The 14,240-nt window shown below is 39.4% G+C and overlaps 1 protein-coding gene across 2 annotated transcripts in view; it reads right to left on the bottom strand.

Moving 5' to 3' along the window:
* Window positions 1-11,182, bottom strand: part of LOC108306482 (myosin-2) — a 29,455-nt gene extending 18,273 nt beyond the window's left edge. Inside the window, exons 1-14 of one of the 2 annotated variants that reach the window (XM_017531424.2) lie at window positions 10,857-11,182; window positions 10,598-10,640; window positions 8,909-9,132; window positions 8,673-8,816; window positions 6,077-6,233; window positions 4,850-4,877; window positions 4,652-4,766; window positions 4,470-4,562; window positions 3,873-3,936; window positions 3,650-3,748; window positions 2,065-2,168; window positions 1,404-1,542; window positions 971-1,089; window positions 733-882 (exon numbers count right to left, since the gene is read on the bottom strand). In XM_017531424.2, coding sequence (XP_017386913.1) covers window positions 733-882; window positions 971-1,089; window positions 1,404-1,542; window positions 2,065-2,168; window positions 3,650-3,748; window positions 3,873-3,936; window positions 4,470-4,562; window positions 4,652-4,766; window positions 4,850-4,877; window positions 6,077-6,233; window positions 8,673-8,816; window positions 8,909-9,112 — 1,416 coding nt within the window. In that variant the 5' untranslated portion in view covers window positions 9,113-9,132; window positions 10,598-10,640; window positions 10,857-11,182. Of the gene's footprint in view, window positions 1-732; window positions 883-970; window positions 1,090-1,403; window positions 1,543-2,064; window positions 2,169-3,649; window positions 3,749-3,872; window positions 3,937-4,469; window positions 4,563-4,651; window positions 4,767-4,849; window positions 4,878-6,076; window positions 6,234-8,672; window positions 8,817-8,908; window positions 9,133-10,597; window positions 10,641-10,780 lie in introns of both variants that reach the window. The other variant, XM_017531425.2, reaches the window with a different exon arrangement.
* Window positions 11,183-14,240: the final 3,058 nt, after the last annotated feature.

Below are 14,240 nucleotides of genomic sequence, written 5' to 3'. Positions count from 1 at the left end.
GTTCACATTTCCACCTTTGGTGGTTATGTAATTAAGGAAAGCTGATCTTAAGATCTTTAATATAAAGGTCTTGACATATAAGGTGAAATCATTGGGCTAATCTTCTATTCATATCAGACATTTAGCAAATCCCCCTTGTTAGGTGTGTGAAAGCAGGGACCTGATATAGCAATCGAAGATCCAGAAGAGTCTTTGTAATATATTACTTCTTTATTTTATGTATGGTGAAGCTGATGCTCTGGAGGTGAAATAGTTTGTGTAAAATGAATCTGGAAGAGGAGAGACTATCATCTGTCTCTATGCTTCTACCTTTGGGCCTCTTCTCCTCTATGAAAAAAGCCTTGTGTATGGACCAAATGCTATAGATCTGGGTTGCTGTTCTGATTTGTCTTATGCAACTGTGGGATCTTCAGCTAGTGCTTTGATTTCCCTGCATCTCAGTTTCTTCTGTATAAGTTGGGGGAATATTAGCTACTCCTTCTTGGCTTGTTTTGAAGATTAAATAAGGTAACATTTTGAAGTCCCTAGGGTACACTGATGGCTCAGTGATTGTTAGCTATTATTATTAGTACATTATGTTACCTCCTATTTTGGAGATAACCCTTGTTCTAGGTGTAGTGTTGGAGCACGTAATATAGACACTATAAATGTGAATGAATAATGATAATACTTAATATACCAAAACCCACAATTACCTCCTTCTTAATTCTTATTAATATGAAGATAACTCACATCAAAGATCTCAAAGCCAGCGATGTCCAAGACCCCGATGAAGTACTGCCTGGGCTGCTTGGTGTCCAGCTGCTGGTTGATGCGGGTGACCATCCACAGGAACATCTTCTCATAGACGGCTTTGGCCAGAGCGCCCACCGCATTGGTCACCTTAAAAAACAAAGATATAACTCTCAAAGTTGTTAGAGGCCTGTGAAAATGCTTTCATCCCAGCAGTTAATTTGAATTCTGCACTTACCTGCTCTACAGTCTGGCCTTTGGTGACATACTCATTGCCAACCTTGACCCTTGGGTAGCAAAGGGCTTTGAGCAGATCCGCAGAGTTCAGACTCTGGAGATAGGCCGCCTTGTCAGCAACTAAAAAGAAGAAAGAATAGAACAATGTTATTATGGCTCAAAGAAACCCACTTCCTTAAAAATACTTTTAAACTACAATTATATTTTGCAGTGTTTTAAATATATCTTTCTGAGTATCCTTACCGATTTTTATCGCTAAGTTCAAGTTTTTGATTACATGGTAGTTTGTTCATGCTTCCCATGGCATGGTATTTAGGTATACAGATACTGTAATTCTTAAAAGTGAATTTACCTTCCCTAGGAAAATTTATAGATAATGAGTTAAGTGTGATTTTCAAACAAATGCAAAATCACATGGGTGACTTAGTTGGTACCTTCGGTGCCATCTGGCTCTGCTTGCTCCTCACGCTGCTTCTGCTTAAATTTCAAGTTCCCATAATGCATCACAGCCCCCGTGAGCTTGTAAATGGAGACCTTTTCTTCATTGGTAAAGCCCAAAATATCAATAGCACTCTGTCAAAATAACCAATAGGATAGCTGTTAGGTTGTGACCCACACACTCACTGTTAATAGTCCATGTTCCCATTGCTGGCCTAAGGAAACTAGCAGTACTAATGGACACAAGGAACCCCTCAGATTGGGTATATAGAGACTTGGTCAACCAGAGGCCAGCACAGAGCATTAGAATTACAGGAGCATACCTTCTGAAGATTCAAAAAGTGAACTTAGAACAGAGAATAAGAATAGTAAGTCTAAGAAACTTGTTATTTTGAGAGGTGGTAAGGATCTAATGCAAGTCAATTGCAAAAAAAAAAATAGTTTAGAAATTCAGAAATGATAGATCTTTAGAAGAATGTAAAGGGTAAGTAAAATGCTATAGGGGCACATCATGCTCTTTTCATTTGACTCCAAGGGGCATGTCCATGTGCATCCTTGAATCTTCCTTTGCCATTTCTACCGGACACTGAATATTGATCTGGATCACCATTACTCTGACCCACTATGATAATTCCAATAATCTTGTGTTCTACTTACATCTGTGGCCATCAGTTCTTCCTGATCATCGATGCTGGCCACACTGATCTCCCCTTGACTGACAAATGGGTAATCATATGGGTTTGTGGTAATCAGAAGCATTTCTAAGTACAAGAAACAGAGTAAAGATAAGCATAATTATCTTCATTAAGGGAAGAGATTTCTAGACAAATTGTGAGGCACTATATGATGCTTGGTTGATAACTGATGGGCACTGAAGAAGCATTTAAAGGGTATTAGGCACCATCACAAATACTTGAAGGTGATGTCATGGTGCTCTTATAAATCTTATAAATGGGAGAAGCAATGTGAAAGATATACAGGAATACTCTGAAATATTTTTGCCACTTTTCTGTAAGTCTAAAATTATTTTTGAAAAAAAAAAAAAAAACTGGTCAAGTGCGGTGGCTCATGCCTGTAATCCCAGCACTTTGGGAGGCTGAGGTGTTCGGATCACCTGAGGTCAGGAGTTCAAAACCAGCCTGGACATCATGGTGAAACCCCATCTCTACTAAAAGTACAAAAATTAGCCAGGTGTGGTGGTGCATGCCTGTAATCCCAGCTACTCAGGAGGCTGAGGCAGGGAGAATCACTTGAACCCAGGAGGCAGAGGTTGCAGCAAGCCAAGATCACGCCATTGTACTCTGGCCTGGGCAACAAAGTGAGACTCCATCTCAACAAACTAAAACAAACAAACAAAGAAAACTACTGTAATCCAAAGAGAATAATCACATAATGGGAAAAGCTGGGTCACTATAGTGTTTACTATATACAATCCAGAACTGGAAATAATTGCTATCTGTAAAGAGGGTATGGTTAAGTAAATTATGCTTATTTCTAGAATAGAACACTATGTAACTATTAGAAATAATAATGTGGATGTCTATTTAGTGACATGGAAATAGCTATGATATATAATTGCTAAGCAAAAAAGTAGATTACAGGAGAGCATGTAACTGATTTCAGTTATGAAAATTGTATGTACGTATCTATATGTAAAGATATGTATATAGAAAATGATTAGAATGATATTTATCCAAGTGAGTTCATGGTGGTTATTTCACAGTGGTAGCAATTAGAGATGTTATTTTCAGTTTTCCTTTTGCTTTTCTTTGAATTTTTCTTTTATAAAGACAGAGTTTTGCTCTGTCGCCAGGCTGGAGTACAGTGGTGCAATCTCAGCTCACTGCAACCTCCGCCTCCCGGGTTCAAATGATTCTCCTGCCTTCTGCCTAGCTGGGACTACAGGTGTGCACCACCACACCCAGCTAATTTTTGTATTTTTAGTAGAGATAGTGTTTCACCATGTTGGCCAGACTGATCTCAACCTCTTGACCTCATGATCTGCCTGCCTCGGCCTCCCAAAGTGCTGGGTGGGATTACAGGCATGAGCCACTGTGCTTGCCCACTTTCCTTTGAATTTTTCTAAAGAGCACACGTAAATTTTTACCAAATTCACAAAGCTATTTTAAAAAACAAAATGACATATAAACTTTCCAAAATTCAGTCATAGAATACTAGGTTGGACTATGCATTGATAGGTACTGATGCAGTAATTCTGAAAAAGAATTATGACATTTCTTACCAATTAGTTCTGGTTTCTTGTTTGATGTAATCTGATAAAAAATATGATAACTTCTCTCAGCCTTAAGCTGGAAAGTAACTCTAGACTTCTCTAACAGATCTGGAAGGAAACAAGTAACAAATAAGAAATGTGTAGCAATTCATTTGACATGTGAATTTGATTTTTGGTCAGTTTTTTAGATCATAAGAAGCAGAAATGATTTTAAACGGATCTGAACACTTACATGTTTCAATATCAGCAGATGCCAGTTTTCCTGTAGTGCCAAAATGGATTCTGATGAATTTACCCTTGAAATAAAAACTAATATTACTACCTTGTTTTTATATAATATCAAATCTTTGAGAAATTCAAAACATTTGATGCTCGTACTTTAATATGAAATCAATTAAGAGAATATTTGTATCAGGTAGAAAAAGGTGTATCTCCTATTTTATAAGTGGAAGAGTTTTATCTTTGATTTAAAAATTGTAAATATTTATTAAGTATGGGAAGTAATGGATATGTTAATTAGTATGTTAATCATTCCGTAATGTACATATATCAAAACATCACATTTTATTTTGTAAATACAATTATTATTTGTAAATTAAAAATAAATAAAAATGTTAAAATAGTGAATAATTGTAGATCATGACAGATAAGAAAAGGTCACATATCCTTCAAGATGAAGCTCTGATCCGTGTTATTACATGCTCAGAGGAAAAGGAAAGAACAATAATGTAGTGTAATGGGAATGAAAAAGATTCAGAGAATATATTTACAAACATCTCAAAAATTTTGACCAGTGAACAGTATCTATTAGCGTGTCCAAGAGACTTACAAAGCGAGAGGAGTTGTCATTCCTCACGGTCTTGGCATTGCCAAAGGCCTCCAGTAGGGGGTTGGCACTGATGATTTGATCTTCCAGAGTCCCCTGCAAAGGCAAGAGCAGTCCTTGCATCTGGGGCTTGGGAATTTCCTACCTGAGAGTCCCGACAGATTTTGACTGACAATCAGACTCACCTGCATTTTGCCAGAAGCAGATTCTTCCTTCTTCTTCTCTCCAGTAACTGCAATTGTTGCAAAGTACTGGATGACACGCTTGGTGTTCACGGTCTTCCCTGCACCAGATTCTCCGCTGTCAAATCAAAACTCAATCAGGTGTGGTCTAAAAGCTAGCAGCTATCACAGCCATGTAAAGAAAGCATAAAATCTACTTACGTGATCAGGATTGACTGATTCTCTCGGTCTACAAAAGAAATTATAGACTTTTAATACTGTTTTCCTACATATTTGTAAATGATCAGTAAAGTAAAGTGAAATGAACTCAATATTATTCAGTCTGGCCTTTGCAATCTTTAGGGCTTGACAGGCTCTAGGCCTACCACTTCGTCCCTCCCCAGCTTTAGCACACATGCACCCATTTCAACAGAACACCACCACTTTTATCAGTGTATGTTCAAATCTTCCAACAAGTATTTCATTTGAGGAAAAAAAATTCTATGATGAAGGAAAATGTTTGAAAGTGATGTTTATAAGTGATGACCACATGGCTGTGTATTCCTGAAGCACCACACTTTTTCTTTTTAATACTCTCGTCACTAAATAAACACCAAAAGTAGACTTGGCTCTTTGGTTAGGTTGAAATGATGATTTAAGTTAGGGACATATATAAATTGTGGGTGCAAGACGTAATGAAGAATGAGCATTAGAGGTATTTTTGGTGTGCGAGAAGGAGTAAGTATAGTAAAGGTGACAGCTTTAGAAATATAGCTTTAATCATATTTTTAGGAAGAGGTAAAATTTTGTTTGATGTTTTACTCTCTGAACAGGAATTCTCTAAGCCCTTTCCAAGGTGCCACAAGTACTTTAGATTGATCTAGCCAAGACGATATTGTAGGAAGCAGATTCAACATGTAACTTCTTAATACCAAATATACCTTAAATCTGGAGCCTGTTCAGGTTGGTTCTGGGCAAAGGACAACAGCATCCTTAATATAGAGAGACCTTTATCTGTCACAATTTAGGATGCTGAGGCAGAAACCACAGAGTCAAGTTTTACTCTTCTGTTTTTTGGTTCATAGTAATGGAGACACAGTTTCTATGTGTGATTATGTATGCATGGGTGTTCGTGTATATACACATACACACAGAAATGGTTGTATTTTTACTCATATTTATTTGAGTTTCTGAGTCATTCAAAAGTATATTAACTAACTATGGCTAGCCTCTTGCCTTTTTAAAATTTAAGAGATCGTTAGCAATTATGTAATATTAAGGATTACAAATCAGCCTTTCTCCCCTTCCTGGACTTTCTCCTTCATAAGTACACCAGCCTCAACTAAAAGAGATGAGCTCAAAGAATGTGTTGGGATTGCCTAGAGTCTCGTTCTCCTATGGTTCTATTCTAAAAGGTTTATGCACTTGCAAAGCATTTGGCTCACTCACCGGTCAGCATGAACTGATAGGCGTTGTCAGAGATGGAGAAGATGTGGGGCGGGGCCTCCTGGCGCTTTTTGCCTCGGTAGGCACCCACCACCTCGGGGTTATACACCGGCAGCCACTTGTAGGGGTTGACAGTGACACAGAAGAGGCCTGAGTAGGTCTATGAAAATGAAAAAATAGAATAAGCACCCAAAGACCTTTCCTGTTATTGTGCAATTAACTTATTAATTGAATGTTATTTTTGAGACAGAGTCTTACTCCGTCACCCAGGCTGGAGTGCAATGGTGCTACCTCAGCTCACTGCAGCCTCAACCTCCTGGGCTCAAGCAATCCTCCCACCTCACCTTCCCAAGAAGCTGGGACTACAGGCATGCATCATCATGCCCAGCTAATTTTGTATATACTTTTTGTAGAAATAAAGACTCACTTTGTTGCCCAGGCTTGTCTGGAAATTAATTGAATTTTAACAAAAAGGAGCACTTTAAATGAGTAGTTTTATTTCTTCAAGGTATCAGCATGAAAACTAGTTGGCAGATTCAACAGTGTGATAGCAGAATCCTAGGGAAGTGACTACAATTCAGATTTCTTATTGCTTGCTGCCCTCGGGGCTTTTTACAATGATTTTTACATAGCAGAAGAAGAAATACATGTTTTTTAAAAATGGCCACGCACAGTGGCTTACGCCTGTAATCCCAGCACTTTGGAAGGCCGAGGGAGGAGAATCACGAGATCAGGAGTTCAAGACCAGCCTGGCCAACATGATGAAACCCCGTCTCTACTAAAAGTAAAAAAATTAGCCGGGCGTGGTGGCACGTGCCTGTGATCCCAGCTACTCGTGAGGCTGAGGTGGAAGAATCACTTGAACCCAGGAGGCGGAGGTCGCAGTGAGCCGAGACTGCGCCACTGCACTCCAGCCTGGTGACAGAGCAAGGCTCCGTCTCAAAAAAAAAAAAAAATCTGAAAAATTAGCCAGGTGTGGTGGTGAGCACCTGTAATCCCAGCTACTCAGGAGGCTGAGGCAGGAGAATTGCTTGAACTGGGGAGGTGGAGATTGCAGTGAGCAGAGATTGTGCCACTGCACTCCAGCCCCAGTGACAGTACAAGCCTCCGCCTCAAAAAAGTAAAAATTATGATATGAAACCTTGTATTGTTTTATGGAAATGAGTATATATATTCTTTGCAGCATTAAGACAATTCAAATATATGAGAACATAAATTTGGACATAAGCTAAGTGCCTAACAGTAAGGGAATGGCTGGGTGAACTATGGTAAATCTTTTAAGAGAATATGATGCAGGCATTTTAAAAAGTAAACATGAATGTATACAGCAACACTTGGAAAATATTTACAAAATATTTTTAAGTTATGAGGAAACAGAACACAAAATGATATATATACATGATGATTACAAGAGGGGATTTTAAAAGTCTTTGATGATTGGTTCAAGACAGGCACCAACCAGTTAGACTGGATGCTAACCATCAATACTAGGTACATTTGCATAGGTGTTGCCTAACTATCAGCACTGGCTAAACTATGCAAAAATATGAATGTAACATAATAAATTCAATTTAAAAATATTTACTGCATGTGTATTATCTGCAGGCCTTTGCCAGACAGTAGAAATGAAATCGGATAAATGAGATGATGTCCCTGGAAGAATCCCCGGTCTGTGTAGGAGACAGTCATGTAAATGAATGATCAAGGAGAAACATGGTCAGTGTTACTGCAGGGACTGAAACAAAAGGACAGAACATCTGACTGCTTGGGGAAGTGGGAAAGGTTTCATCGAGGAGGTGGCATTGCAGATAGAAGGGACCAGAACACACAGATACAAATTGCTGTTATTTTAGGGGAGTGAAAACGAGTGAAATTTGGTTTTTTTTTTTTTTTTAAAAAAAAGGATTTTAGGCCGGGTGTGATGGTGCACACCTGTAATCCCAGTGCTTTTGGAGGCAAGGCAGGCAGATTGTTTGAGCACCGGAGTTTGAGACCAGCCTGGGCAGCATGATGAATCCCTGTCTCTACTAAAAAAAAAAAAAACCAAAAAAAAAAAAAAAAATTAGCCAGGTATGATAGCATATGCCTGTGATCCCAGCTACTCTGGAGGCTGAGGCATAAGAATCGCAGGAGGCAGAGGTTACAGTAAGCTGAGATCATACCACTGTACTCCAGCCTGGGAGATAGAGTAAGACTCTGTCTCAAAAAAAAAAAAAAAATTAAAATTAAAAACGTTTAAAGTGTTAAGACATGTTTATTTTTTCACTCTGATGATTCTGCAGCTGGAATGGGGAGGAGGAATGGGGAAGATGGCAAGTGATTGAAAAATAAGCAGTAGCTGCTCAAATGCCTGTTTAAGGGTTTCATGGCCAACCCAGTCAACATGGACAGTGGCCTTCCCCAGCTTTGGATGGGAAAACGAGGTAGAGCTGGCTGTTGAGCTGAGCTTTACAATAGCAATAATGAAGGCTTTTAACTAGTTATGCTGTGATGAAAGTGAAATGGGTCACTACTTGTGACCTATTTATGCTCAGTGGATGAAGTGGGACGGTAGAGTACATGAGGATGATTATAAAGAGCACTGGCAGGGGCCACTCACGTAGATCATCCAGGCTGCATAACGCTCTTTGAGGTTGTACAGCACAGCAGGCTCATGCAGGTGAGTCATCATGGCCATGTCCTCGATCTTGTCATATTTGGGAGGGTTCATGGGATAAACCTGATCGTCCTTCACTGTCAGAGTCTGGTAAACAGGAAAGATAATCCTTCACATTAATTGAGTGATCAAAAAAAAAAAATCAATCAAATGTGGCACGCTCCTGGGATTCTACTCACCGCTCCTGCTTCAGTCTTCACCGTCACTTTTCCTGCTTCTCTGCTCTGGATGGTCCCTTTGACAAAGGATTCTTTGGGCTCCGCCACAAAGACAGATGTTTTGGCATCAAAGGGCCTATTTTGGGCCTCAATGCGCTCCTTTTCAGACTTTCGGAGGTAAGGAGCAGCCTCCCCAAAAACAGCCATTTCTGAGTCTGAACTCATGGCTGCTGAACTTAGAGGTCCTAAAGGAGATAAAACTTTTCACATTAGAGAGTCTGGATTGCCATGTATACCAGTAAATCTTAATATTTGTTGTATTTCATGGGCCCAGTTGGAAATTTCACTAGGCAGGTCTCCGGTGTTCACCAGGCTGTAGTTACTGAGATAAACATAATCACAAGAATGAAAATGCATCAGGTGGTCTCTGTGTACCCAATACCGTATTCAGGGCTTTGCATCCGTTACCTTCTTTCATCCTCCAAGACTCACATTCTCATCGGGAACTGAGTTACAGTCCTGATGTCAAGTCGGGACTTCACAAGTCAATGCTCGTCAAGTAGCTTGTGACCTTGGGTATGTCACTTAATTTTTTTTGAGCCTAAGTGACTCCATCTTTAGAATTGGGATTATAAATTCTGCCTTTCTTAATTCACAACTCAATAAATGATGAAGATACTTTGAAAAAGAGATTTAAATGATGACTGAGAAAGTAATTTGCAATTGTTTAGGCTACCATTTATATATATAAGATGTCACGAATTATTGTGTCACAAAATTCCATGTCTTGAATGTAATGTAAGAGAACTTTATTTCCTCCTTTACCTGTTCAGCCAGATTTGTTCAAGTTCTGTGGTTTATGGGAGATTACAATTTTGTTTACTGTTTTTCTTTTAGGTTGGGTGCTTAGTATAGTTTCTCTAACATAATTTTTTTGCATATTAAATACAGATAATCAGTTTAACCCATTTAAACTAATTAAGGATAAAAACAATAGCAAACATTAACCTTATTCTTCTACATTGAAGAGCTCCCGTTGCTATTCCAAATGTTCCTTTGAAGCATGCAGGCCCTGTTTGCTCCATTCTGTGTTATCTGCAGGTTGCTAGTGGTATCAGTAGAATGAAAGGTTTGGCAAAGAATGCTCCTGCGGTCATTACGTGATCAAATTACTTGAAACTCATTTGTAATATCTCTCCTAGTCTCTCCCTTTAGAAGTGCAGTACATAGTGGCAGGGTAGATAAATACCTCTATTATATGTAACAAAAGTGCCATAGCACTCAGCATTGTGTAAGGCGACTTTTTGCAAGGGCTATAAAAAGTTTAAAGGAAGCATTGTCCTACTTACTTCCTTTTTAATCTGTTGGATATGATGTTTACCAAGTGAATTCTAACAGCAGGATACATTTTTATCAAATTTGAGATTTTTAGCAAGGGAATCTGAGGGTAGACTTTTTTCCTGCACAGACAATATATTTATTAAAAGCAATTCCCTTGCTCAAATGTCACCCCACCGATGCTTGAGCCATAAATGAGGATGTGTGCATTGTTCTGAAAGGACAGCCCTCCCTTTCTAGCCCCTTTCCTGAAGTACGGTTGTCAGAAGGTATTTACTGAGACAAGCACTCTCTGAAAGGTTGCTAAGTGACATAAATCCATCCCAGAGCCTCTTGCATTGTCCTCTAGGAACTGCTTAGTCCAAATCTTACCTTGTTAGCAAGTGAGAAGATGTAGCCTGGGACTGAGACAGTTCTATAAAAGAAAAGGGAAAAGCACTTGATTAGTTGACCAAAAAGAGGGGGAAAAATCCATTTATGGCATTAATTGCTATTGTAAACAGAAAGTAACAAAATTCAGAGAAGTAAAATGTGGAGTTCCAGAAGGAGCAGTACCAGAACTAGCAGCTGCTGCTTACACTGGGCGGTGTGACCAGTGTCCCTCTTGAAAGACCGTCCTGCTCCCACTTACCTTGGAGCTTTTTAAAGCAGGACGAGTCAGCCTCATTCCAAGGGCTCTTTTATATGGATAGCTATGGAAACAATGCAGCTGCCTCTTCTTTCTTAAGTCAAAAGGAATTGTTTGGCAAAATACCTCTTGGCAATCTAGCGTCCCCACATAATTCTCATTCATATTAAGAATGGTTGGATATAATTAGAAATATTTTTCTTATTGAGTATGTGGATAAATCTCCTATGGATAATTTGAGAAGATGATCTGAAAGAAAGATTCAAGCTGGTGGATAAAGGCCGCGTCTGGGCAGCCAGGATACCTGGCTTCCCTCGGAACTTCTTTTTGGCATTGCTGGGCATACCATTCAGGCCTGCCTTGCATCACTTTCGCATATTTCACATGTTAAATCACATAAATAAAATACAAATATGTATTTTAATTTTGTGAGAGTTAATTTTTACCTGTTGATTCTTTCTCTCCAGCTCTGCAAAATTGAGCAATGTGCCTTCAACAACTTAAAGAGATAGAAAGACCTCTCTGTTGTGCCAATATTCCTGTAGTTTTAGGAATTTCCTTGCTCTCTCACCTTTTTGCTTTTGCCAAAGTTGTTCCCTTTACCCAGCACACCATTTCCTGTCCCCCTGCCCATTTCACTTGCCTGCAGTAAAAAAAAAGGCTGAATATTTTCTAGTAGCAAAGGCGTTATCAGAGAGTACTTTTCAACATTTTTTGTGTCATAGTATGCTGAGAAAAAATGACAATATTAGTGTAGTAATGTGGAAGGGTTTTGTCTGTGTTGATAAAGGGCTTGGAAAGAACATTTTTAATTTTTTAAACATTCCTTTATGTAATAGAAATATAATAAATATGATATGCATAGCATTAAGGAAAATAAAAATACTGAATATATCTGAAACTTAATACCTTCTTGAAAATCTTAAGGAAAAATTTGAGCTATATCTCACAAATAAAACTTGTTTGTATGTGACTTTATACTTGAAATATGACACAAATTTCCTGATCAAATTTTCAAAAATGATACAAACAATATCTGTGTTCTTGATAACTAACATAGTGGGTATCTTTGCCCAAGGAGGGATGAGAATGAAAAACTAGGTCATTTACCACTGTTGAAGTATTTAAAAAATTTACCAGCTCTTCTTTTTCCTTCATTGAAAAATGTAATGTTGAATATTCTCATATAATGAAAATGTTTTTAATCCATTTGAAGTCTCTCTTTCATATTAAATATTTCAACGGATAATGAAGCTCTAATCTTCAAAAGCTTCATGGGTTAAAGGAGTCACCCAGCTGCTAGGTTGGTCAAAGGGCACGCCAGTCACAAATATACAGAAGTACCTGATCTCTTCAAAGTCTAGAGCTATCGCTGTGAGCTACCTCTTCTAGTACAACCCACTTAGCCTTATGGCACCTTTACTCTGGCTGGATGCTCTCTGGGTTGCATGCCTTGTCCCAGGCATCCTGGAACACCAACCCTCCCAGCAATTCCAGGGGTCTCTTGACTGCAGAAGACAGCATTACATTCTCAGCTGGCTGCTGAAGTCCTTCTTGGTTCCATCCAGCACATGGCAAATACCACCATTGCGCTTGCCTCCTGTAGGGATCATAGGTTATGCTGTCAAACTCTAATGCAGCCCAGTCAACACTCTGAGGAACCCTTGGTCAGCCTTCTCCCAGCTGGGAGCCACCTCCCAAAGCTGTGGTCCCCCCTGCCCATCCAGCCACTCTGAAACTGAAGAGATCAACATTTTAGGCACATCAGTTACCTTTTTGATGCCAAGGCACACTGGTTGGGAAGCTCTTTTTTAAGGTGAGTTGTAGAGCTGTTTTTTTCAAACTAGACTGCCATTTTTAGTGCCCACAGCAATAGTTTAATATTCTCTTGTTCCATGTCTGCTGCCGATAGACATTTTCCTTATGTTTTAATAAATACTTAATGTTATTTATGAAATGATCTTCACTTTCTTTTTTTGAGACAGAGTCTCGCTCTGTCACCCAGGCTGGAGTGCAGTGGCGCCATCTCGGCTCACTGCAACCTCCGCCTTCTGGGTTCAAGTGATTCTCCTGCCTCAGCCTCCTGAGTAGGTGGGACTACAGGCACGTTCCACCATGCCCGGCAATTTTTTTGTATTTTTAGTAGAGACGGGGTTTCACCATCTTGGCCAGGCTAGTCTCAAACTCCCGACTTCAAGTGATCCGCCCGCCTCAGCCTCCTAAAGTGCTGGGATTACAGGCATGAGCCACCGCTCCCAGCCTGATCTTCACTTTTAAGTCAGCTCATGGTTCTGTATTCTGTTTCTTCAGTTGGTAAACTCCTTCAGTGAATACTGTATTCTATAGGTAGCAGCTGTCTAATACGTTGTTTTTGACTGTAAAGCAGAACATGCAAAGCCTTGCTCCCAGTGGTTGAGAGACACACCTTAGTTATTCCTGTGCCACTTGGCTCATGATTTGTGACTACGAAATGTTCTCTGAGAACGTAGGCTTAAGGAATATGTCATTCAGGATCATCTTTTCCACTCTGTAAACAGGTCAAAGACATATAGACATTTTGCGTCTTTTTCTTGATTTCACTGTATTTTTACCACTGCTGCAATAAGTCAGGGTCTTTCTACTTTGCATTGCTCACACTTGGGAATAGCTGTCACGTTTTGGGGTGGTGGCAGCTTGGGAATGAGCATCAGCTACTCATCGAGTGTTGCTACTCTCTGAATCTCCTTGCATTGTCTGTGCCATTCAGAGAGAACAGCAGCCACTGACCTTGTCTTCAGGAAGGTTACAATCTGAGAAATCAAGAGAGCACTAATAGATGGCTCAAGTCACCTTCAGAACAATGTGATGGCAGCCTTTAAAAGATACGGTGTACAAATCCTTTGCAAAAAAGGATCCATATTTTCTGCATCTACTTGATCCTCATCAACACTTAGGATTGTACTGACATGTAGAAAGTCCCCCTAAATTCTAGTTTATAAATTCCCGGAGGCTCCAGGTTTCTTTATCCTAATCATTCTTGTCCCCAACAACTGAAATTGGGACCTGGATTTAACTTTTGACTACATACCAGCTATATCCTTGGAAATTTGCTAAACCTTCTCAAGACTCAGTTTTCTGCCCTATAAAAGGGATAAGGAAGTGGTACCTCATAGGGGTTTGTGAGGAGTGAATAAGACACGAAAGTGCTTAGAAGCTGAAAACAGTGCTGGGTACCCATCACTCATTCAACTGATATTAACAGTTGTGATTACTATAGCCCCTCATAGCTTGTTAATTCTTATTCTGAAGTCTCTGTTGGAGTGAAACTAGTTTTCTTTCTGATTTCTGTAACAAGATATGCTCCCTCAATCATTTCAATTACTCAGTAAACATTTGCTGTACGGCAAG

This window comes from Cebus imitator, unplaced genomic scaffold (genome assembly GCF_001604975.1).
Source record: "Cebus imitator isolate Cc_AM_T3 unplaced genomic scaffold, Cebus_imitator-1.0 Scaffold72, whole genome shotgun sequence".
Classification (NCBI taxonomy): Eukaryota; Metazoa; Chordata; class Mammalia; order Primates; family Cebidae; genus Cebus; species Cebus imitator.
This window is presented reverse-complemented; position numbering and strand designations above follow the sequence as displayed.